Source organism: Rutilus rutilus, assembly GCF_951802725.1.
Source record: "Rutilus rutilus genome assembly, chromosome: 12".
NCBI lineage: Eukaryota > Metazoa > Chordata > Actinopteri > Cypriniformes > Leuciscidae > Rutilus > Rutilus rutilus.
The window spans coordinates 25,576,952-25,601,834 of NC_140217.1; the positions used below are offsets into that span (position 1 = coordinate 25,576,952).

At 37.5% G+C, this 24,883-nt stretch overlaps 4 protein-coding genes across 4 annotated transcripts; 2 read left to right on the top strand and 2 right to left on the bottom strand.

Moving 5' to 3' along the window:
• The first annotated feature begins 814 nt into the window (after positions 1-814).
• ttc22 (tetratricopeptide repeat domain 22) lies at positions 815-6,957 on the top strand. Its single transcript, XM_084426604.1, has 7 exons — positions 815-1,407; positions 2,246-2,301; positions 2,467-2,582; positions 3,323-3,441; positions 3,725-3,886; positions 4,340-4,492; positions 5,567-6,957. Exons 1-7 carry the CDS (start codon positions 847-849, stop codon positions 6,092-6,094), a joined length of 1,695 nt encoding a protein of 564 aa, XP_084282730.1. The 5' UTR covers positions 815-846; the 3' UTR covers positions 6,095-6,957.
• Positions 6,958-9,691: 2,734 nt separating this feature from the next.
• Positions 9,692-16,083, bottom strand: ttc4 (tetratricopeptide repeat domain 4). The gene is made up of 10 exons (XM_084426605.1): positions 15,736-16,083; positions 15,446-15,563; positions 15,177-15,338; positions 14,984-15,061; positions 14,715-14,839; positions 11,279-11,365; positions 10,945-11,192; positions 10,752-10,836; positions 10,517-10,599; positions 9,692-10,430 (listed from the first exon to the last, which is right to left on the bottom strand). Exons 1-10 carry the CDS (start codon positions 15,844-15,846, stop codon positions 10,328-10,330), a joined length of 1,200 nt encoding a protein of 399 aa, XP_084282731.1. The 5' UTR covers positions 15,847-16,083; the 3' UTR covers positions 9,692-10,327.
• Positions 16,084-16,885: 802 nt separating this feature from the next.
• pars2 (prolyl-tRNA synthetase 2, mitochondrial) lies at positions 16,886-20,056 on the bottom strand. Its single transcript, XM_084426894.1, has 3 exons — positions 19,903-20,056; positions 18,681-19,266; positions 16,886-18,315 (listed from the first exon to the last, which is right to left on the bottom strand). Exons 1-3 carry the CDS (start codon positions 20,043-20,045, stop codon positions 17,434-17,436), a joined length of 1,611 nt encoding a protein of 536 aa, XP_084283020.1. The 5' UTR covers positions 20,046-20,056; the 3' UTR covers positions 16,886-17,433.
• Positions 20,057-20,621: 565 nt separating this feature from the next.
• On the top strand, positions 20,622-24,547 carry LOC311301652 (dynein axonemal intermediate chain 4-like; the record flags this gene model as incomplete). Its single annotated transcript, XM_084426928.1, has 7 exons — positions 20,622-20,799; positions 21,018-21,203; positions 21,330-21,463; positions 21,556-21,642; positions 23,571-23,722; positions 24,296-24,500; positions 24,542-24,547. The coding sequence occupies 7 exons, from the start codon at positions 20,622-20,624 to the stop codon at positions 24,545-24,547; spliced, it is 948 nt and encodes a 315-aa protein (XP_084283054.1).
• Between the last annotated feature and the right edge of the window lie 336 nt (positions 24,548-24,883).

A 24,883-nucleotide genomic window follows, 5' to 3' on the forward strand; every position in this document is an offset into this window, starting at 1 on the left:
TACATCTTTAATTGAAAGCATATCAATAACTTAATACACAGTTTATGTTTGTCATTAAATAAAGATTGTCCCATCAGACTTTGAAGTATTTATTGATAATGGAATATTTATAATTAATATGGCACCACTCCTGGTCCCCATTTATTTTCATAATATGGAAAAGAGCAGCTCAGCCATTCTGCTGAACTTCTTTTTTTTTGTATGTTCAAAGAAGAAAGAAAGAAAGAAAGGCATAGGGCTACACGTTTAGAACAACAGAAGGGTGAGTAAATTATTATCATTGTTGTAGTCTTTGGACCTTAAACCTGTAGTCTTTAGACATTAAAGGGATAGTTCACCAAAAATTCTAATTCTGTCATCATTTACTCACCCTCAAGTTGTTCACTCAAACTCAGACCAGGAAGTTGTGAATTAACAATAGCTTTTGCACACACTTTTGCCTTTTGTTATTGTTCACGCAGAGGACTGTTTTACATTTCTATCATATCTGGCAGCATTTAAAATGCTGTTCTTTCCGGCACAATGTTTTGCTGATTCATGGTAAAAGACAATCCCTATACATGACATGACACCATGGTGTGTCATTCAAATTCAGAAAGCAGGACTCATTCTTTACACAGTTACTGAAGCAAACGCCCATGTTTTTATTTGAAATGAACAAAGTTAATGTAAAAACTGCAATGTTGGGGTGGAGAAACCTGTTACAGGAAGCAAGAAATCACATGTTCCACAACTTTCCTTACTCATGTCTCATTTCTCCTCCTCTTTAAACCTGTATTTCCTGTCCCACTAATAAGTTGCTAAGTCTGTCTTAGCCAGGCATCGTCAGTACGTGTGTGGGAGACAATGGAGGACAGCACAGAAGAGGATATTGAGTCTCTGATTGAGGGGATGGCCTACATCCCTGGCCACTTTCATTTGGATCTGAATCTGAATGGTGAACCCAATGGACCAGCCACACTTCGGAACCGAGACACCCAGCTCAAGTGTGAGAGCCTCAGGGCTGAGCTCGAAGCTGAGACGGGACGACTACAGTATGCTGTGCGTAATATTCTGGGCCTGCTGGCCTTTCATATGGACGAACTGGAGACGGCAGAAGAGGCCTTTCACAGCATCTGCCAAGAGGATCCAGAAAACCTCAACGCCTGGGCCAACCTGGGTTACGTATACGAACGCTTGGGTCGAGAGCTGGAAGAGGGGGAGTGCATGGAGCGTGTGGCTGCCCTCATGGGGCAAGAGATGGGGGAGAACCAGGCAGACTGCAGGCTCAGGGTGGCACGATGCTTGGCTGAACAGGCGTATGTACATCCTCATGACGTGGAGCTGGAGAGGGACGAAGATTTACGGGAGAGACTGACAGCTGCTCTGATGTTATACAACCGTGCACTCGATCACGGAGAGGAACTGGTGAGCACATTACAATTTCAGGGAGTCGTAGATATGCAGGAGAGTCAATATTTTATATTTGAAAAAATGAATTATTAAATGTAAAAAATGTTGAGATAACTTAAATATCCAACTTAGTTACCTAAACTAAAGTTAACTAAACTTAATATTTTAAGTCAAGCATGAAACACATTCTTCTTTAAGTTGAAACAACACATTATTTCTTATTCTAATGTTGAATTTTAAGTTGTGATAAATAATCACAGCAGTCATTTTTTACAGTGTATATCATTGAGTTTTTGGGGAGTCCCACCACATGATATTTTATAACTAAACTTGGCAAAAAATTGGCCCCATCTGATATTTTAAGAGACTTACTGACTTTGACAAACAGTCATGAGGGTTAAATGAGGCATTTTTTAAACTAGGTTTTTTCTTATGCTGTTTCTTATGATTCGTTATGACATTTTTACTCAATGCCCCTTCCAAAAATACCCCAATGAATTTTGATTTAGAAATTAAAAACGTACTCATCGTAGAAAAGATGTGTACAAGCAATTGTATGTATTTTTGAAAGAATTGTTAGATATAGACAAATATTTGTCATGTCATTGAGCCAAGAAATATTTCATATTACTTTAGATATTTAGCCATATCACTTTAGAAAAATAAATCTATAGAAAAAATGGAAAAGGTACTGGTAATGTTCTGCCAGGGCAATGTTAACCCAAAACAAAACACAATACAATGCACAGTTCAGAATACAGTGAAAACACCTGTGAGAAATCTGTGCGGGAATGAACACAGTACATTGAGTGTTTTAGAGTGTAACATTGTTCTGTTGTTTTATTTCTTACAGATCCCAATAGAGGAAAAAAGAAGTTGGTATTTCAAAATGGCAACAATTTACATAAGGTATTTACATAAGTATTTTCCGACACCTACCTGTTTAGCTTCATTTTTAACACACCATCCAACATCTGACTGCACATCTAAGCATTTGAGTCAGTTTAGACATTCCTTATCATGAACTTAAACATTAATAGGCTGATCTCAACCTTTGTTTGTTTGTTTTAATAGGTTAGATGGAATTGTGAGGGATTCAAAAGACATTGACCTAACAAGACTGACCTATTTTAACAAGGGCCTCAAGTTTCTCACAGAGACTCTACAATCTGACAACACTCATCTCAAAGGTAATTTTCATGCATTAAACATGAACATTGGATTTATTGGTTACACTGATGATACCATTAATCAGGTACAGATTATGGTCCTCAGAGTTGTGAGATGTAATGTCAAGATAATGCATTTGCAAATATTAGATATGAAGTTACAAATGTGATTTCTAAAGTTGCAATAATGCAACTATGAAAACAAACACATCATAAGTATTTTGCAAATGGCATGCAGAAAAAAATTGATATTGTGGCCATGAATTATTAATTCATTTCCACGACTTCGACGAATGGCTACATTTTATCATTAGTACCCTTGGTTTAGATAAATCATGGTCATGTTGTACTAATTTGTTCCCTAACTTGAATTTAGTTGAACTATGGCCATAATTGAATTAAAACTGCAATAAGGTGTTCAGGAGGCATGGAGGGGCCAAGAACAGAGAAAATTCCCTGTTTTTTGTTTTTGTTTAGTTTTTTTGTCTATTTCGTTCAAGTGCTTTTTGTCCGTCTATGACATTTTTGCATTTACTTCACTCTCACCTTGAGGGCCCTGACAACCGGGCACTGGCCCCATTGGCCCAATCCATTATCCACATAACATAAAAGGAGAAGTAAGAGGTTTCACAGACCAGCCTTTCTAGTTTTATGTTGCCACATGTCACGCTTGGCTTTTTATGACTTCATATCAGCGTCCTGAGCAGATCTCAGATGTCAAGGAATCATTAAGACAATGTCTCAATCTCTTTACTCTCTAGCCATGGCCTGGTGTTATGTTGGTCTCATGCTGGAGCGGACGGAGGAGTTCTCCACTGTGCCAATGTCAGTCCATGACTGTGGTTTCTCTGGATCTGACCCTTTGACGTGTTATGGATCGGTAAGGATGTCAGCCTAGGAAAAATTTAGAATGTTTTATTGTAGTCAAGCTAATCATATTTCAGTCTTGAGGTTATTTGCACACATTTTCTCTGTATCCACAACATGTCCCATGACGTGTAACTTTGTTGTTTCTTGACACAGGTGTTAGAAAGATGAGTTTAGGCTTGTTTGGTTACATAAGCTGATAAACTGCAAAGCTTATAATACTTTGACTATGTGAGTAATAATGCAGTGTAAAGGCTCTAAATGATTAGATTTGTTCTCACTTCTGATTTTCAAAGGCCATTAAGCTCGCCACAGAGGATGCATTCATACTCAACAGGCTAACGGACGTGTTCTTCCTGTCAGGCAAACTGGAGATGGCCATAGGTATCTGTAACATGGCACTGAGTGTCCTACCTGATGCAGAACTCAACTGGCAGGCGTACTGTACACGTGCCAAGGTAAGAGAAATATTACCTCCCCACACACTTTAGACACACTTTATATTCTGTCTTTAATTACTACGTACAGGGTCAACAGTGTAATTATAGATGTAGTTACAGAACTTAATTACAGCTGGAATTAAAGGTATTTTTAAAATATAAGTACAATGTAAAAACATAAATGTACATGATAAGAGCATTGTATCAAATTATTTTAAAGTTAGTAGGTAAAGACACAAGTGGGACCAGGTTCTTTTTTGCCTACCTTTAATTGGTCTCAAGTCATTGTTGTGAATGAGATGAGATTCCCTCAAGTTTACGCCAGGAGCTTTTAGCCTTTCATCGGTAGCACAAGCCCCAACCAAAAAAGTATTTGTGTTCAGGTGTTTACCTCCTCTGTCTAATATTGTTCTGATAGTTTTAATGCACCTCAAAATATGTATTCTTTGCCCTTTTCTACCTTTTCTCCAGCTTAGTGTCACCACTTATGCAAAGGATCTTGATAAAGCGAAGTGTGGCCATGGTGGAATCCCTGACCGTCAGATTCTAAAAGAAGCTCGTGCTGACCTGGAACGTGTTTTGGCTGTCCGACCCTGTTTGAGGACTCATTTGGAGATGGGTCAGGTAGTTATGAGAACACAAGATAGCGGTCACAAGTTTGGAGTAATTATGTGATTTTTTTTTAAATGTTTTTTATGCTTATGCTAACCAAGGCTGCATGTATTTGATGAAAAATACAGTAAAAACAGTAATATAGTGAAATATTATCACAATTTATAATAACCATTCTATTTGAATATACTATAATTCCTTTGATGGTAAAGCTGAATTTTCAGCATCATTACTCCAGTCTTCAGTGTCACATGATCCTTCAGAAATCATTTTAATATGCTGATTTGGTGCTCAAAAAACATTTCTTATAATCAATGTTGAAAATGCTGCTTAATATTTTTGTGAAAACCTTTGGTAACAATTTATTTTATCGTGTCCTCATGTTACATGTAGTTACTGTATAATAACTATAAATGATGTATTACATTAATATATCCCTAAACCAATACCCTAATCTTACCCTAACCCTATAGTAAGCACATTAAGTATTATTACACAGTACTTAAATGTATAATTACACTGTTACACGGACACCTTAAAATAAAGTGTAACCAAACCTTTTTTTTCAGGATTCATTGATGAATAGAAAGACATTTATTTGAAATACAAATCTTTTGTAACATTATAAATGTCTTCACTATCACTTTTGATCAATTTATAATAAGAAGAAATGATTCTTGAGCAGCAAATCAGAATATTAGAATGATTTCTGAAGGATCCTGTGACAATAAAAAATATCCGTTCTATTTGAATATACTTTAAATGTAATTCCTTGGATGGCAAAATTGAAATTTCAGCAGCCATTACTCCAGTCTTAGTAATGGCTGCTGAAAATTCAGCTTTGCCATCACAGGAATAATAAAATATATTCAAATAGAAAACAGTTACTTTAAATTGTAGCAATATTTCACAATATTGTGTTTTTTACAGAATTCTTCATCAAATAAATGCAGCCTTGGGAGAGGCTTGAAAGAGACTTCTTTCAAAAACATCTTAATTATTCCAAACTTTTGACCTGTAGAGTAGTTATTAATATAGTTACTATGCAGTTTCAGAGCATAATATCCACCTCTCCACTTCTCTCAGGTTTACTACTACATGGGTGTTGACGCCCTACAGGAGAGCCTGTTGGTTGATGAGATGGCGATAAACCAGGCCCTGGTTAGTCTAGCTAAAGCTCTGCAGTGTCCTCTCGGCTCTACAATCTCTAAACTACAGCTCCTGCGGGGTCGCTGCCTGCTGCTGAAAGGAGAGGAGCAGAACGCCATCGACTGTTTCAGGAAAGCGCTTGAACTGGAACCCCCTAGAGTCCAAAACACAATGGTCCTGCGCTGCCTGCTACAGGCTATTCTTGTGAGCTTCACCCAATGCGGGAGAGACACAGATCACACTATAATCCAATTAGAAGAATGTTTAAAAGAGGCGGAAGAGCGATATGGAATAGACGTTGTTCAGACTGAGTTAAAAGCACTATGCCGAGCACATACGGATGAGGTGACGGAGCTCTCAAAAGATCTGATCAGGAAAGGAAGGTTGGAAGTGGTTAGAAAGTTGCTGAGGAGCGTACAGCCACAAGGGAAAAAGTTTGCACTAGGCAGGTCCATTTCTATTTGAAAGGAGCAATGGGAAGGTGACTCCAGATAATGTCCATGAGTTGTGCATGTTAAGACAGTAATTAACAATGCAGCTAACTATTTCAAACTAGAGGTGTTCACTTCTGTTAAAGCTGAGAGATGGACAAGGGAAATGTATTGTAAAATCCTAAATGTATTACTATGGTGTTAAAGATCAAAAAGTCATTGGAATGTTGTCTTTTGGCTACGCTTTCCTCCAGCACATGCCACGAAGCGCGAAGAGCCAGTTTGACTAGAAATAAGTGTTTTAACAATGTACTATGGGGTTCAGAAGCATGAAAGTGCAGTCACATTAGCAAAAAGCACAATTGTCCCATTGTCAATAGCGTTGGGGTTTATGAAGCAGAGCTTACACAGAAGTCACTTTCAAACCATGCAGCTTTCTGTTGGTCAAATTCACGTTAAACTTGAACATGACCAGAAGGACATTTTCAAAACTCCCAATCACATGGATTCCTATTGGAATGACTGGATTCTGCCCACAAAATTTCACTGAGCAATGGTAAATGTGACCACACCTTGAGACCACATTCAAAATCTGGGACTTTTTTCCCATTTAAATCTACAAGTAAAGAAAAGGTTTTAGGAAACCTCATGATTCAAATATTTAATAAATACTGCACTATTTCTGTGTCACTAATAAATAAGCAAATTTGTGAAATTGATCATGTGCACCTCATAGGAACATTCTCGAACCATGCTGGATAACATGATCAAGTTAGTTTTACACAGATTTATGGTTCATGTTGGCTTGAGTACAGCTGTTTTTAAAGCAAAAGAAGATTAAAAATTGTTTCATTTAAATTATGTTGATTATATCATTTGTAGCAAAAATGTCATATTAAAAAAAAAGAAAATCCTAAAAGCATTTGGTCTCAGTCTTCTGGACACACTGTACAAACCCTGGCAATCACAGATATGACACAAAAAAGTTTTGTTCAATACCGTAACATTCTGGCTTCAGGAAACATACCTCAAGCAAATTCAATTAAAGTTTTTGGTTACTCACTATTAACTAGTTGCTTTTTAGCATGCATATCATTAGGATATTGGCTATTTCTAAATACTTATAAAGCACATTAATGCCTTATTCTGCATGACCATATTCTACATCCCTTAATCCTACCCAATACTTAAACGTAACAACTACCTATTAATTACTGCTTAGTAATTAGGAGTTTATAGAGGCAAAAGTCATAATTAATAGTTAGTTAATACAGAGAATTGGACCCAAATCTAAAGTGTAACCATTTTTATTTTATCAATGGCATGTTTTTCCCCCCACCTCAATTAGAGGAATAGTATGGAATCACTTCCATACTTCCACAGCAAAAAATGTAAGCATCTTTTAATTTGGATTTCTGCTTACACAAAAACCATAAAACCACTTTACAAAAGAAAACAAGATTACAGTAAGCTAAAGAAAAGCAATAATGGAATTTGAATGATTGAATAAAAGTGATATTCGGTGATGAATCGCAAATCTGCATTGGCCAAGGAGATGATGCTGGAATTTTTGTTTGGTGCCATTCTAATGAAACACAATGACGACTGCCTGAAGAAAACAATTACATTTCGCAACTCATTTATGATATGGGGTTGCACGACGGGTAAAGGACCAGGGGAGATGTCCAGGATGATAAGTCCACACCTCAAAGAATGCAGGCTGTCATAAAAGCTAGAGGAGGAGCAATAACATTGTTTTATGTTACAATACAATACAATACAATTTTATTTGTATAGCACGTTAAAAAAAAACAACTGGTGTTGACCAAAGTGCTTTACAAGACCAAGAAGACAAACAATCAGATAATCAGAAGAAAAAAAAGAAAAAAAATGAAGATATATTAAAAGCTATTGAAAAAAAATGTTTTCAAATTTGATTTAAAAATTGACAAGGTTTGGGCGGATCTGATGTAAGATGGTAAGCTATTCCATAGCTTAGAGCCGATGACTGCAAAAGCAGGATCACCCCTATTTTTAAGTCTAGTTCTAGGGACAGATAGTAAATTAGAGTCCCCCGATCTTAGTGATCTTGACTGTATGGGCAGATGTAGTAGTTCAGATAGGTACTGTGGAGCCTGGTTCTGCAAAGACTTAAAAACAAATAACAAAACTTTAAAATCAATTTTATATTTAACCGGTAGCCAATGAAGCGAGATCAAAACTGAAGCGAGATCAAAACTAAGGTTATCACATTTACGCTTCCCTTTGAGAAGCCGTGCAGCTGCATTTTGAACTAATTGCAAACGTGTGATGCATATCTGAGGGGCACCAATATATAAAGAGTTACAATAGTCTAATCGGGAAGTTACAAAAGCGTGCATGGCAATCTCAAAGTTCTTTACAGACAAGAAGGGCTTAACCTTGGCTAAAAGACAAAGACGGTAAAAACAGGACTTAACCACAGCACTTATCTTTTATCAAATTTAAGGTTGTTATCAAACCAAACCCCCAGATTCCAAACACAAGTGGTACTATAAGATAACGTTTGGAGATCAAAATCATGTGTACTGCGATCATATGAAACAAACAAGATAATTTCGGTCTTGCTCTCATTAAGACTCAAGAAATTACTAGTGAGCCAGAGTTTTAGTTCATCCAAACAGTCCAATATTGGCTTTAAAGCAAGCTTATCATCACGCTTCAAAGGCAAGTAAATGTGTGTGTCATTGGCATACAGATGAAAAGATACCCCATATCTAGATAAAATAGAACCCAAAGGGTGCATATAAAGATTAAACAGTTCCGGGCCAAGAATAGAGCCCTGAGGAACGCCAGACCCCAATTTCATTTCAGACGAAGACTGTTGCCTGATGCAGACTGAGTAACTCCTATTAGTTAAATATGAACAGAACCATTGTAGCACTGTACCCCGAAAGCCCATACACGCTTCAAGACGAGAAATGAGAATGTTTGTGATCGACCAGGTCAAATGCAGAGCTAAGATCTATCAAGACCAAAGCCCGGTATCGGTGGTAAGCATTATATCATTCATGACTCTTAAGAGAGCCAATTCAGTGCTATGGCGATTTTTAAAACCAGACTGAAATTACTCACGGATATTGTTATCATTCAAAAAAGACTGGAGTTGACTCAAAACCACTTTTTCTAACATTTTCGAGATAAAGGGTAAATTTGAAATTGGGCGGAAGTTACTCAGAAGTGTAGAATCCAAATTAGTTATTTTAAGACGAGGCAAAACCGAAGCATGTTTGAGACAGTTGGGAACGGTCCCAGTGTGCAGACATTTGTTGATGATAGACAACAAATCAGGACCGATAGCTTGAAATACCTGCTTAAGAAAAGTAGTGGGAACTACTAAGTAGTGTTGATAATTACATACTTTTTCCACAACATTGAGTGATTCCACACGGTTTTCCTCTACGTGACATGGAAAAAAACCCCGCATCATTTTTTTTATTTTTTTGGGGGGGTGGGATGATTCCATAATTTTATGTCAGGGATTGTATGTGACAACTGGTTTAATAGAACCGTATGGCAGCTCAATTTCATCACAAATTAATTATTTTTTTTTTATAATTTTTAGTTGATAATGTTGTCTAAAAGGCTCCAACATCTTCAGTTCTAATTTATTTTATCATCCCAGAAACTGTTTTAAAGCAATACTACACACTAAATAAAAGTTCCGTCATAATTTACTCACCCCTTATGACGTTCTAAAACCGTATGACTTTCTTTCTAATGAAAGAGAAATGTCTCAGTGTTTTTCAATGAAAGTCAATGGGTGTTGTTTCCTAACTTTCATCAAAATATAATGTGTACTCCACAGAAGAAAGAAAGTAATTCCTGTTTGGAGGGTAAATGAGTACAGAATTTTCACTTTTGGGTGGGCTACACTTTTAACAGCTTCTTTTATGTTTCTTTTTTATGTTCAATATTAAAAATCTGTAGTTAAATACTGAAATATATAAAAATTATCAGCATTGAAAATTATGATGTAAAGAAAAATCTGAAATTACTGAGTCTTCTTAATCTTATTCAACAGTCTAATACCATACAAAATGCTTTTATTGCTTTTAAAGTGAATCACTGCCATCACTGTAAAGGAAATCCACTTTTTAACATTTTTGCCTCCATCTCCAGAGTTTTCTAAAGGGGTGGGGTGAGCAGAAATGTCCTTAGTAGCAGGAGGTTGAGATTTATGACCAAGGCGTTTAAAGTCTTTCAAGGTCCAAACAGAACATTTCAATCATTTCGATCTCTTGACCTTTTTTCCTGATAAAAACTGCTTCGAAAACAGAGAGCCTGAAACCAACACAATGAAACTAGGCGATCCTGCCTTCAAAAAGCACCTGGAAAGAACAAAATAGAGAAAAAAAACATCAAAGACCAATTCAAGCAGTAATAAAACTACTTAGAAGAAATTCCTCTGAAATACCTTTGGTGCTGAAGAACGTTAAGAAGTGACTTTTCAAGATCAACTTGATAAAGATGTCCTTTTTCAGGATCCTCAAAGAAAAGCTGAAACAAAAACATGATTGTGAGGTTACAGATGGATATGATCGAAGTTCAAAAAACAAATCTTTGTGGTACTGCATCTAATTGACATTTCTCAAGCAAAAGAGAACAATGATGGATCAAAAAGTGGTGTTTAAAGAACCTTTTGTACAGACCTGTAGATTTTGCGGCTGGTATTTTCTTTCTGTATCCCAAGGAGGAAGCTCTTCACCAAACATAACTGCCAAATGGTCCATGAAGCTGAAATACAAAAATCAAATATATTTAAAGAATAAACAATTTCTCTGTCCAGCCCTCCCCTTCTCAGCAAGGATACAAATGTAATGTCTTTTTGAGTTTGTAACAAACCTGGAGTTCTCGCAGAAGGCAGATATGAAGTCTGTCTGGCTGTGTTCAGGGTAGAGGAACAGCACTGGCCAGTGGAGGACTCCCTGCTCATCCATAAAAACACAAGCTCCTGTGGCCTCCTGAGGGCCCATTCCATCAAGCTCCAGATCAGCCAGAGCTCTAGATGCTCCTCCATGGCCATCATCATCCTCACTGTCCGAACCCCTGTGTCGAGGCAGCTCGGTCTTCAGAAGTTTGATGCCACGCTCCTAAGTAAAAACTGTCATTGAATATTTCACCTTTTCATAATTCAGTTTGTATGATTTTTTATGACTAAACTTAGTATCTGCAGTACCTTAATGGCAGCCAACAATGCTTTCTTCTCATTCTGCTCCTTTTTTGCTTTAACCTTTGCCTTTCTGGCATCTTTGTCAGCTTCTCTCTACAAAAAATAAATAAAAACATTTTTATATAAGAGCTGCACGATTAATCTTCAAAAGATTGACAAGTACGAATCCAACGGAACATTCAAATCTGTGTCGGCGCAACCACTGACCTAGAGAGAGCAGTTGTCATGTATAGGTATGAAACAGCTTCACAAACAGTCTTTTCAATCACTGTATCGTTATTTCTCTGTTACAATAATTCAAACTATCATAGAGGTACTGGGATAAAAGTTTGATAAAAGTTTTGAATATAAACACTGATACAGTGTTCACTACAGTAGTGATCAAAATCACATTTGATGCTTTAAAGCTGCAGTCAGTAACTTTTGGTGCTCTAGCGGTTAATAAACAGAACTGCATGAGTATTGTGGAAGAACAATGTAACCGGAGCTACTTCTCTCTGTTTATGTCTATGACGAGTTACGCAGGTACTAGGATACTCCGCAGCAGTGCCGACCCGACAGGTCTAAAACAGGCAGAATATACACTTATTATAACACTTATTAAGAAAAAAAAACCACGATTTGGAAATTGGATTCATGATGTACTAGTTCATTATATGTTTTTGTTAATTTTGAACATAAAAAAAGTTACGGACTTAAGCTTTGAATAAAGATTGTATTAATTACATCATTACACCAGTAGGTGGTGACAAGTGACTGTTAAAAAATGCATTTGTCACTGAATCATTCATTCAAGAGATTATTTCAAAAACGCTGATTTATCCAGTAATCAAACAGGTGTAGTCATTGAATCATTCATTCAAACCAATTTTTAAAAACTGTATTCAAATTAATTACTTTATTTAAATAGACTGCAGCAATTAACATTTTGTCAGAACCTCTAGTAAATAACGTTATTTTATTAAATAGAGCACACAAAATTCTGATTCTAAATTTATCCAGAATTGTGCAGACAACGGGAGGAGAAAGAGAGATAGAGAGATAGAGAGAAACAAATGATCACATTATAAACAAAAATGTAATAGTTTGGTAGCAAGAGATAAATAAGTAAATTAGCAAGTAATAAGATGGTAATATGCAATTAGAAGGAGACAGGAGACAACGGGAGGAGAAAGAGAGATAGAGAGATAGAGAGAAACAAATGATCACATTATAAACAAAAATGTATTAGTTTGGTAGCAAGAGATAAATAAGTAAATTAGCAAGTAATAAGATGGTAATATGCAATTAGAAATTAAAAAATAAAGTGAATAGTTTAATTGTAATGACTTTGTGGAATTTAAAGGTGCAGTATGTGAGATTGACAGCTAGCGGTTGAAATGAGTACTGCAGTCCTAATTCAAATGCCATTTTCGCAAGATGTAAAATAAGTCTTTGATGTCCCCAGAGTGTGTATGTGAAGTTTTAGGTGGCAGAAGCTTCAAGAGCTTGTGTCCTTTTACATCACATAGACATGCACTGAAAATTTCGAAAACATTTAGCCTTTTATGTTCAAACCAGAGTCAGACAATGATGGAGAGACTCGAGAAGTGACAACATGTAGAATGCAACAGGACATTTCTGAATGGTTAGTTGATGAATTTATGAAGCTTATGTGTAGTTATCTTCAAGTCATTGATTAGCATATTCTGTCATGATAATCTATAAATCGCGTTCACGGGAGCGGGGTTTATGTAAATTTTAGGGTTTGTGATGTCACTAACCCGGGAGGAAGCTCGTGTAGTCCTTATCAGCCATTTGTTGTAGTCTTTAAAAAGTGATTTCTTTAAAAGAAAATATTTCCCTTTTTTTTTTAACTTCAGTGTTGTAACTTTGCAGATGTTGTTTATGCTCAAACAGCAACATTACACACGAACTAAAGTTAGAAAAGTGAAATCATAATCAACCACCCCTTTAAGATTGCTGCGGAGGCTTTTTAGGTAGGGTAGAATCTGTGATCTCTGACCCAGTTTGTTTGCTAGCTTCCATGGCTGCAATATGCTGTGTTTTCCGCCAACTAGCAACTCGGGGTGGCGAAATACTATTGGATAAATTGGCAACTTGGGATATCACAGACCAAAAAAAAAAAACAGACATTCCGACACGGAACGCACATTTCAAAGTAAAATAACTGTCTGTAGCATTTTTGTAGCACTGTAGAACTCAGCATGTTTCCTAAATATCTGCTAATAACATATAATGGTATTTTTATGCTTAAAGGTATAGAGGAGGATTTTCCCGAATTTTAGAAAAGAACCGCCCTCTCCACTTTTTGAAAAAATGCACATGCGCAACACTCTACCTGCTCCCGAGAGGGAACGCCTATTAAACGTGTGCACGAGAGAGCATGCATGAGCCTAGTTCTCCTCGTGCACGCTCTGTTTACAAGTTGCTGTTGGCTTGGCTCATACAAGCCTACTTTCCTTTACCTGTCGAGTAGAAACTTCGCGACTGAGGCATCAGTGGGAAGCCCAACCTGTGCTTTAGCGCACGCCAGCGTGTGAAATATTCTCCCAAAAACACTAACTCAAAAACATTCATGCAAGACCAAATGCCCTTCCGTGTTTTATTTACTTATTATACTGATCGATTGAGTGAGGACTCAAGACGTGATCTGCAATGGAGAAGTAGCTTGTTGCATTTGTGTAATAAATACTATGTGAACACATTGGAATTATCAAAAATGAACACACAAGGTTTTAGAACATTTCAGCGTGATACCTTTTACCATTTGGTCATAATTACTTTAGACAAATTGAGATGTTTACCGTGTCTGCACGGTGCGTGACTTGTGCCAGGGCTAGCATCGCTAATCATAGCTTACAAAAACACTCTGGTCTTGTTTCTTTCTTCAGAGGCCTTTCTCTTCTCTTCATAAAATTCGTAGACACTTTTTCTCTTGCGACCCTCAGACATTTTGAAAAAACCCGGTGAGAATGGCGAGCTTCAATGAACGGCTGAAACCGTAACGTTAGCTCACCACACACATACACCAGAATGTGCGCATGCGCAGAAAGCGAAAACTACCTAGGGACAAGCACGTATGACGGCCTTACGTAAACATAACACCAGAATGATTGACAACTAGGAGGACCAATAGTCTCGATGATCCACCCGGAAAAAGAATATCCTCCGCAATACCTTTAAGCACAGTTAAAAACTTACATACAGCACCTTTAATATGAATATATTTATATTTTTATCAAACATTAATCAACTAATTCTTTCTTGCCATCATCACTCATAATAATACGCATAAAAATTCTGACATCAACATAATTTCATAGAAAAATATGAATTACACATCACGCTAAATTTGATATGTAAATCCTTAAACCAAATGCTCTAAATCCAGAATGGGTCAGCATAAATATCATCTTCCTGTCGTGTCAGGCATTTCTACCTTCAGTTTATCTGCTGTGGCTCTCAGCTCCAGTAGTTTCTTGTCGGTGGGAAGCAGCTTGAGACCTTCATCACACCACTGCAATACTCCAACGTAATTACGCAGCTCCATTGAGCACTGGGCTCCTAAATTCATACATAAAATCAAATGACACAAATATACATTTCATTATATTTTTTTGTACACAAAATAATGCAATTTTAAAAGAGTTTAGTTTTTGGTTTGCTTTGCTTTGCTTTGTGAAATAAAGAACTACAGACACAACTTACCTCTTATTATGGCTTTACTGTGGTCTGGCTTGAGTTTCTTTGCAGCTGTGGCATCATTCAAAGCTGACCGCATATTTCCTGGAGTAAATAGTTTATTGTATAAATCAAAGAGGAAAAACGACATTATTCAGGCAAGGCAGACTAACTTTAACATAGACCTCATTGTGTTTGGTTGAAGGAATACTGAACGTACCTAAATAGAAATGTGCAGCTGCACGGTTGGTGTATAGAATTGCATTAAGTTCAAGATCCACACAGTTCTTTTTCAATCCCTCTGTGTAAGACACTACAGATTTCTTATAATTCTTCTCCTTAAAGTAATCATTCCCTTCATCCTTCAAACCTCTGGCTTGCTCTGAGGAAAAAGAAAAAGTTCAATTAAAATGTATTCAATTGCCATTTATAGGAGGTACGTTGCTTACATAAATAATCATAACCAAAGCAAAATAAAGAGCCGCGCACCTTCAGGTGTTCTGTCATCATCGTGGATTATAGACTGAATGCAGGCGAGATCGGGGTTTTTCTCGGGGTCTATGATTTCCGGAGCTGTCTTCATGAACATGGGCACCTTATTAAACTCCTGCAAGATATAAAACGCGTATTTATTCATATGTAATAACGAGCTGCTTCAGCCAAATGCAATGTTGCAGCACACTGCTTGATCTTCAGTAATCTGTTTGCGTCCACCAGAAGTGACATGCTGTTGCCAGTGTTTTTTTTTTTTTTCTAATAACGTGACAGTTCTTCCTTACCTCCTCCCAGTTGCTTTCATTAAACGCATTTTTGTATTTCTGTTCTTTAAACTTCTCCATAAACTCATCCATGCCATCGTCGCTGTCTTCGCCTTGCGCTGGGGCAGCCATCGTTTATCTCTATATATTAATTCTGTAATATATCCACTTACTGAGTAATGGATGTATCTAAATACGTCGTTACTGTGTTCAAAATGTAGCCGCTATGAAGAGCTATAAATAAAACTCCAAAATGCGATAAAACGGAGAAGAAACTGCAGCAAAGATCCACATGGCCTCGGCAAGCAGCTGTTCCTGTGCTCTGCTGCTTGACACACACATTACCGCATTACCGCCACCAGCTGGCCTGGAGTGGGGAAAAGGTGTATAAAGAATAAACAAGTTAAGGATATCAAAAATATTTGTAAAAGAGAGTAAATAAACATATAAAGTTATACGTTGATCATATTGTATCAAATATTTAATTGAAAATATATTTTATTGTCGCATCATTACGGAAAAGGAAGGGAAAATCGGTCTCTTTACCAGATAAACATGTCCGGATTCCGTTTGTATGCGAGTTAAAATGACAAAACTCTCCCACATACTGTAATAAAATGAAAACTACAAAAATAATGTGAATATCAGAAATGACCTAATAATAGGAATCATTTGAGGATTGTTTTCTTCCCCACTTGGCTCCTTTGCGGTCAAAAGAGACCGAAGTCTTGAAATGTAACAACTTCTTTTTTTTTTTTCAGGAAAATCAATGTAATATATTTGTGTTTAATAATATTTTTTTATTATTATTTAGAATTGTGAGGGGATTTTATGATGCTAATAAGCAATATTTATTAAAACTTTATAAGCTATTTTTCTCAGAAAATTAATATATATTTTTAAAATTATTTTTCAATAAATGAAATGCAATATTTCAGATTAAAAGAGAGGGAAGGCCTTTAAAATGTATTAATATTTTCTGAGAACAGTGCCATCTGGGGGCGTTAAAAAACAAAACGTGTAACCACCTATAGCTCCCTATATAAATACTATATAGAGGCTTTTGGATTCCCTATAATTTATGTTTTATAAACAAATACAGTGATTGGCCTGGAGGTTATGTGTGTAAGAAAGAGAATGAGAGTCTCTTTTGTATTTATTGATTTTATTTCACGTATTCTCAAAATCTGCTTACCAGTTCATTTCTCTCTGTGTGTGTAAGTGGATGTCTATTTTGTAAGTACATGTTTTAATTATTATTACTCAGTACTTAAATATATAATTACACTGTAACAGTGACACCTTAAAATAAAGTGTAACCGTGATTTTTTTTCCCCAACCCTTTGACATATCCGAATCATGTCCATGATTTTTTTGGTGTTCACATACCTAATGCGACAAAAGTCACCAAGTGTCATCCTATTCCGATATAGCTAAAATTTTTTACAATTTCAAACTATTTTCGGTCAGCTCCAACTGTAGAGGCCCAGAGGGTTAAATGACAATATGACACTAGATTAAACTATACTTTAATCTTGGTGGCCCTATAATATCAAGACCAAAATGACAAAAATATTACAAACAGACCAGTTTTATTACCGAAATGTCATTGTTATCAAATCACAGGCATTTTCACGTCACACATTACTGACACAAGCAATGTTTAAACTCTCTTGAACATCACTTAAAGTGTAAAACAATCTATAAACCATTGTTAGATTAGATTGTTTCAACTCTACTTAAAAGATCCACTAGCCCTTCTTTACTAAGAAACATGGTCTCTCCACTCTGCTGATGAATCACCTCAAATAAGGGCAGATCCTCTAGAGCTTTCTGCCCTATCACCACCACATATGGATACCCGAGAATTTTAGCATCCTTCAGTCGTTTACCAATGGTCATCTGAATCCTGTCATCCAGTACCACCTCTCCTCTCAAGTTGGGTAGACTGTTTCCCAAGCTTTGAGCCAGTTCATCAGCCATGGATGTGACTTCATGTGCTTTACTGCCCTTTTTAGGTGGCAGGACACACACTTGATAAGGAGCGATCAACCCTGGCCAGTGAATAGCATCCTCAGATGACATCACCTCTATAGAAGCGGCAAGTATTCGAGTGACACCAAGCCCAAAACAGCCCATCTCTGCAACTGCAGGCACATTGGATGCATTAACAAACAGGGCCTTAAAAGCCTGTGAATATTTTGTGCCGAGGTAAAAAGTGTGCCCCACTTCAATGCCTTTGGATTCAGTCAGTGTGCCTGTTTGACACAGTGAACACTCAGTCTGCCCTGGGTCTATGGTTTCGATGTTGGCAGAGAAGCCACAGTTTCCACAAACAAGTAACTGGTCTTCGCCGATGTCTGCTGGAAGCTGAAACTCATGGGAAAGTGTGCCTCCTATGTTGCCGGTGGCAGCCTGTACCTGCACCCACTTCAAGCCCAGTCGGTCAAATATCCGTCCATAAGCTTGGCACACAGAGTGGTACGTATGAAGAGCCACCTCTTCATTCACGTCAAATGAATACATGTCTTTCATGTAGAATTCCCGGCCACGTAAGAGCCCAAATTTCGGCTTCTGTTCATCACGGAACTTGCGTGTTACCTGCAAGACACAAGCAGGTTATCTACTGCTATACATATCTGAAAATAGTAGCACTTTTACAAAGGAACTTTGTGCATGAGAACCTCATCACACATGCACGTTTGAGCTTCCGTGTTTACCATATATGTGTGAAGTGCTTTATTTCTGTGTGTCTATTATTGTTTATGTTTACATGTAAATGCAATGTAAAGCAATCGCATATCTTTAGTTACTGGACTTTCAATGGAGGGACAGAAACCTCTCAGGTTTCATTAAAAATATCTCAATTTGAATTTCGAAGATTAACCAAGGTCTGGGTTTGGAATGACATGAGGGTGAGTAAATGAGACAGAATTGAAATTTTTGGTGAACCATTCTTTTAATACCTGGTACAGCAGAAGTGGCAGCTTCTTGTAGGATATCATGGTCTGGGAAGCAAAAAGCTCTGTGACTGCTTCTTCATGAGTCGGTCCGAGGCAGTATTCCACATTGTGCCGATCCAGTAGCCTGAACATCTCTTTCCCCATTAGCTCCCAGCGGCCACTCTTCTTCCAAAGTTCTGCACTGCACAGTGCTGGCATGTCAACTTTCTGCCCACCGATTGCCCACATCTCCTCATCGATGAGACGAACCAGCTTCTCCATGGACCTCAGAGCGACTGGTAAGTAATAGAAGCAGCCAGGGTTGGAGGGATGGATAAGTCCTGTCTGCAGCATCAGTCTCTGGCTACGGCATGTCAAGTCTCCGCCCTCCTGACCTTCCCGGAGGTTGGACGGCAGGAAGAGGCGAGACACAAGCGCTGGTGGAATGACTGGTTTGGAAACGGCAGAGACTGAAGGAGAAGTGTGGATGGTACAGTAGATGTAGCTTTTCTTTGATGCTTTGAAGAGAGTCCTGGACAGAAGACTTGGGAGCTTGTGATGACAGTGATGCATGAACACCTCCATTTTTGACAACCCGAATTCTGTGAGACTTTTAATGAAAGAACAAAAGTATGGTTGACAGTGGGCAACTGATTATTCCACACAGAATATGTACCATCAGAACGCTGCAAAAAAGCTCTAGAGGGAAAGGGAATGTGTAGTTATTTTACACTCTATGAAGTTTCAGAGACTTAGTTAAAAAATATGCTTTACTGATTCATAGAAAAATGTAGTGCACAAAAACACACATATTTTGTTTTCCTTTTTGTAATTATTAAAACATATAGTAGTATAGTGTTATGTGGTTTTGGCATGCTAGCAGAAATTATACATATTTTCCAACCAAATGTGTTGCTATGACAGGTTTCAGAGTGTAACATAATGTATACTTTGAACATTTGTGCCAACTATTTTACTGTGGGTCTCTGAGGATGTAAGAGAGAATATTATTGTTGATATGTTTTAAGTTTTGTTAATTGGTGAGATCTACACGACATCGAGTAGTTTAACATGTAAATATAAGCACTGTCTCTGCTGTACATTTCAAGCGAATCTGCCAGCAAACAACTCAACTCAAACAACCAGCTTCACAATCTGATATTGATGGTCTGCTGTCAGTGTAACTGGTTAAAAGCGAACATACACATTGTACCACAGACACACCGACAAAAAATGTCACACTTACCGCGAGTTATCTATAAAATCTTGGCAGATCAAACTGAGATCATTAATTGGACAATGATGATTGTACACATAAATAAAAATTAAACATAAAAATCTCCATAAGACAGAATTATGACCATTTTCTTCTTGTAAGTCGTACAGCATACTGGTGCGCCACAGCGCCACCTGCTGCAATGGAAGGCGAAAAGCACACTGTGTTGGACTAGTAGGAGGAGTCACACGTCACGTGACCAAAAAGTACGAAAACATTACGTAAATGTTACGTCGTGTGTTAGCAAAGATATAAACATTATAAGTATATAAGTGTTTATATCTATGGTGTGTTAGCTGTCTCTGTTTCTATGGTTATTTCAAACAAGAATATAGCCTAACTTCAAGCCATCCGCTTCTGTTGTATTTCTTGCTTTTAAAAGTATGAAACATGTCTAACACAACAGTCAAACAGAAGAGACCTGCTCTGAAAGTCGCCAATTAAGTTTATACGTTACAAACGCTCAAAGAGCAACTCAAACACTTCATTATAAATTGTTAGTTTTTTTTTTTATTGTTAGTGCACCAAAGACAAAGGAGGTCCAATGTGATAGCATTACAATGGTAGACAAAGGTTTGATGTCAATACAAAGTCCATTTATAATCTGCCCTTAAAATAAAAGGCACTTCATTGTGATTCAAATGTTTTTTAGTTTTTTTTTATCACATCAAACACTCTATCTAGCTGTCATGTCCACCACCTGGGACATGTATGATTCATTCAGCAATAAAAGAGATGTCAGTGGAAACACAGTGGTGTCTGATCAAGGAAATAAGGCTGATGTCCCAGACTCCTCCTCCTCCATGCGTGACCTGAACCCTAAGGGTCCTGAACAGAGCATGTCTATGGTCAGCATCAGCAGTACAGGTAATTCTTTTTTATAAATAAACATTCAGTTTTTTCTTTTTTAAATAATATAAACATGACACTCCGTGACAAAAATAATTTAAATGTTTAAGGTATTTTTTTTTTTTTTTTCTGTTTGTTTTAGTTTTGACTTTTTAAAACAAGTCATTAGGTTATTTCACATTTCATTATAGAAATTGTTAAAAATATCTTAATTTTCATCCTTGCTTTTAATGTAGTCAGTGGCTCAAGCGCTCAACTTGAAAAGATGGCCTGTGTGCTTCTGGTGGAGGAAGAGCCAGATCATGAGCTGATCTTACAGTCAGACAAATTCAAGCAGGACCTAGCAGTGATGGAAAGGGTGATTCTGGCCAATATCTTCCAGCCCAAGCTTGCTGCGTACAGACAACTGCCTGTAATAGAGGGTGATGTATTTTGTATCTAAAATCACATGTTAAATGTAACAGTAGTATTTTAATGCATTTGTTTTTAAATATCAATTTATTAACATTTGGCATTTGCTAGAATATGTATACTGCTTTGTTGAACAGACCCAGACTGTATGCGGATGGCAACGGGGTCTAAAAACTACCTGAGTCCATTCCTTGAGCGTCTTTGGGCCTTTGAGTGTGAACTCACCGTGGGGCTAAATGTCAGCAGTATGACCTGGAACAAGAAAAACCCAGTAATATCCATTTTACCAACATGTTTCATCCACAAATGATTTTATTTATTTATTTTAAAAATCTTGACTGAACAACATGTGTTTCCCTACAGGATCTTCTTGCCGTGGGATATGGACAGCTTGATTTCAAAGATCAGAAATCTGGACTTGTGGGCTGCTGGTCTTTGAAGAACCCCATGGTATTCTGCACATTCACGCATAGTTAAGGACAAAGATGAATAGCAGATTTACCCAGACAGCAACAGTGTCGCCCCAGATCCTGGCCACATCTGGTACATGTGGATTCATACCGTGAGGCGGGTTTGCTGGTTTTTACTGAGACTTGGCTCCACGAAGACATCCCCAACTCCTTGATCGAGCTGGAGGGTTTCTCCCTTGTCCATGCAGACTGGAATGAAACTTCGGGGAAAAGTCGAGGGTGAGGAATCTGTGTTTTTGTGAGTGACAGCTCTAACCCCTGCATGGTGCCCTGTGTTTCAGAGGTCTGCAGATTCATATCTGGTTCCTGCCCTCTGGAAAAAATCTACCATTATTCCCATTCCAAAGAAATCCTGTCCTACAGAAAACAATGAATATAGACCGGTGGCTTTAACTTCTGTTGTCATGAAATGCTTTGAAAAAGACATGGTATCCGTACTGAAATCTGAAGTCAATACTGAACTAGATCCACTCCAATTTGCTTATAGGCAGGGGAGGAGCACAGACGATGCAATTAATAGCATCACTCATCTAACTCTTAAGCATCTGGAGGATCCCAAGGCCTATGCACGCCTTTTGTTCATTGATTTTATTTCTGCTTTTAATACATTACGGCCTTATCTGCTCTTACAGAAAATGACTCAGATGAATGTTAATCCTTTTATTATTAGATGGTTTTATTCTTTTTTAACAGATAGAACTCAAAATGTCAGGATTAACAACTCACTTTCAGAATCCAAATGCATCAGTATGGGTGCACCTCAGGGCTGTGTAAGCTCACCGGTCCTGTTCACCCTTTACACTAACGACTGTACCAATCTTGTTTTTTTCAATTTTCTGACGACACTGCCATTCTCAGTCTGCTTTACCAGGACTCAGACCCCTCATTATACTTCACGTAGGTTAATACATTTGTTCAGTAGTGTGACAAGAACTATCTCACCATTAACATTAAAAAAAACTGAGGAGATGGTGTTTGATCCTCGGTCGGTGGGGGATCATCATACCCCATTGTCCATTCACAGGGAGGAGATCAAACAGGTCACTTCTTATAGGTATCTGGGTATCCACCTGGATAACCTCTTAAGCTGGAGTGATCATGTAGACTATGTATGTTCCCGTTTACAGCAAAGACTGTATTTTTTACGCAGCCTGAGGGTGTTTGGTGTTAGCCAGAACATGTTTTTATTTTATCAGGCTGTGATGGAGAGTGTCATCAGGTATGGGATGACAGTGTGGTTCGGCAATCTCTCCACACAGTCCAAATCAAAGTTGCAGCGCCTGGTACAGACTGCTATGAAGGTGATGGGGAGGACTGAAAAGCTCTCCCTTCAGTCCATGTATCAGCCCTTCAGCCCTTTTTCCACCAAGGCAGTGCTGGTGCCGGTTCGGAGCCGGTGCCTACTCGCGAACCAGTTCTTTGTGTTTCGACAGCCAAAGAACCGGTTCTCAGCCAGGAAAATTGGTTCCAAAGCGGCACCAACTCTTTGCTGGACTAGAACCGTTCTTTTACCACGTCATGCTTACGACGTGGGCTGGGGGCGGGGTTATTGTCGAACTTCTTCTCAAACGTAACCTCCGTCTATAGTAATCCAGACAAGCAGCACATACAGTGCTGAATGTGTACTTTTCTTTGAATTAGATGACAATATATTAAATCAAGTAAAATTATACTACACAAACTTCTTTAAAAAAATGTTGATTGTAAAGTGTGCTTGTGATATTTCTTTACAATAAATGACACTAATATTTTGTTATTTAGTGCAAAGACATTTTTAGTGTGGCTTTAGAGCCCAACAACTTCGTTTATAGCCTCTGTATTCTTTTCCTGTATTTGTATTCCTTAGCATGTCATATTATTTTGAGTTTTTGTGAACATTCTTTAAATATGTTCGTTTATTTGTTTCAGTGGCCTGATCGAATCTTTCATTGTGAGAGTGGAGTCACTGCACTGGATTTCTCAGCTTGTAATGCCAATCAGCTGGCAGTAGGCATGTATGATGGCACCATTGCCATTTATGACGTCCAGGCCGCAGAACAAACGCCCATCATTGACAGCAGGTGGGGCTGTGAGCATTTCTTCTCATGCAGGAAGTTACAGATTGTAACATACACTGAAAATAGGTTTCTCAAATTCCTAAATTATATGTTTATAGTTAGAATAGCGAAATAAATAGACTATCAGTGTTTAATAGAGGAGAATCACTGATCTACTGTATATAAAACCTAAAAATGTATTTTTGATTAGATTAATAGTTACACTTTATTTTAAGGTGACATAGTTAGGCTACATGGTACTTACTCAAAAAAGTACTGAGTAATATTATTTAACTACATGTACTTACTATAGAGTTACGGTTAGGGTTAGGGCTTGGTTTGGGGTTAGTTTCTTGTAATTATGCATAATTTACTGTTTTTACTATAGTAAGTACATGTAGTAATGCACTTCACCTTAAAATAAACTGTAACCAGATTAATTATAGTGGAAATATTACAAAGATCAGATCTAACCTACGTTTTTTTGTGTGTGTTTATAATGCTGTGTTGAATCATATTTGAATGAGTTGACAGGATTGTGTACACAAGCATGTTCTTATATTAGATTGACTTTACTCCTGTGTCATCTCGCCACAGTGACTGCGCCAACATGCACACGTGTCCGGTGTGGCAGCTCAGATGGATTGATCATGAGAGCGGTCTGGCTGGAGAGGATAAAGGGGAAATACTCATCTCTGTGTCAGCTGATGGAAGAATCTGCAAATGGGTGCACGACAAATGCCTGAAATGCGCTGTCAAGTGGGACAGATGTGATACACATATATGTAGAGCCATCAGAGGTGTAAAAAGTACTCAAAAATGTTACTCAAGTGAAAGTACAAGTACTGAGGGAAAATTTTACTCAATTAAAAGTAAAAGTATCTGGCCAGAATCGTACTCTAGTAAAAGTAAAAAAGTACCACATTAAAATTGTACTTGAGTATTAAAGAAGTAAAAGTAACAGCAATAATGTAAACTAGAGATTCTTGTTTAAGCTTTTAATCTCTAAAATCATGAAGTGAATGAACCACATACAAGGTTTTATCCTGCTTTAGAACTGTTTGTATTTAATTGTATTTATTTATCAAACTATAAGACTACTATCTAATGCCAGTATGCAACATTTTTTAAACAATCCACTAAACATGCTTTTACCACTAAAAGAAAAGAATTCGCTAAGGTACG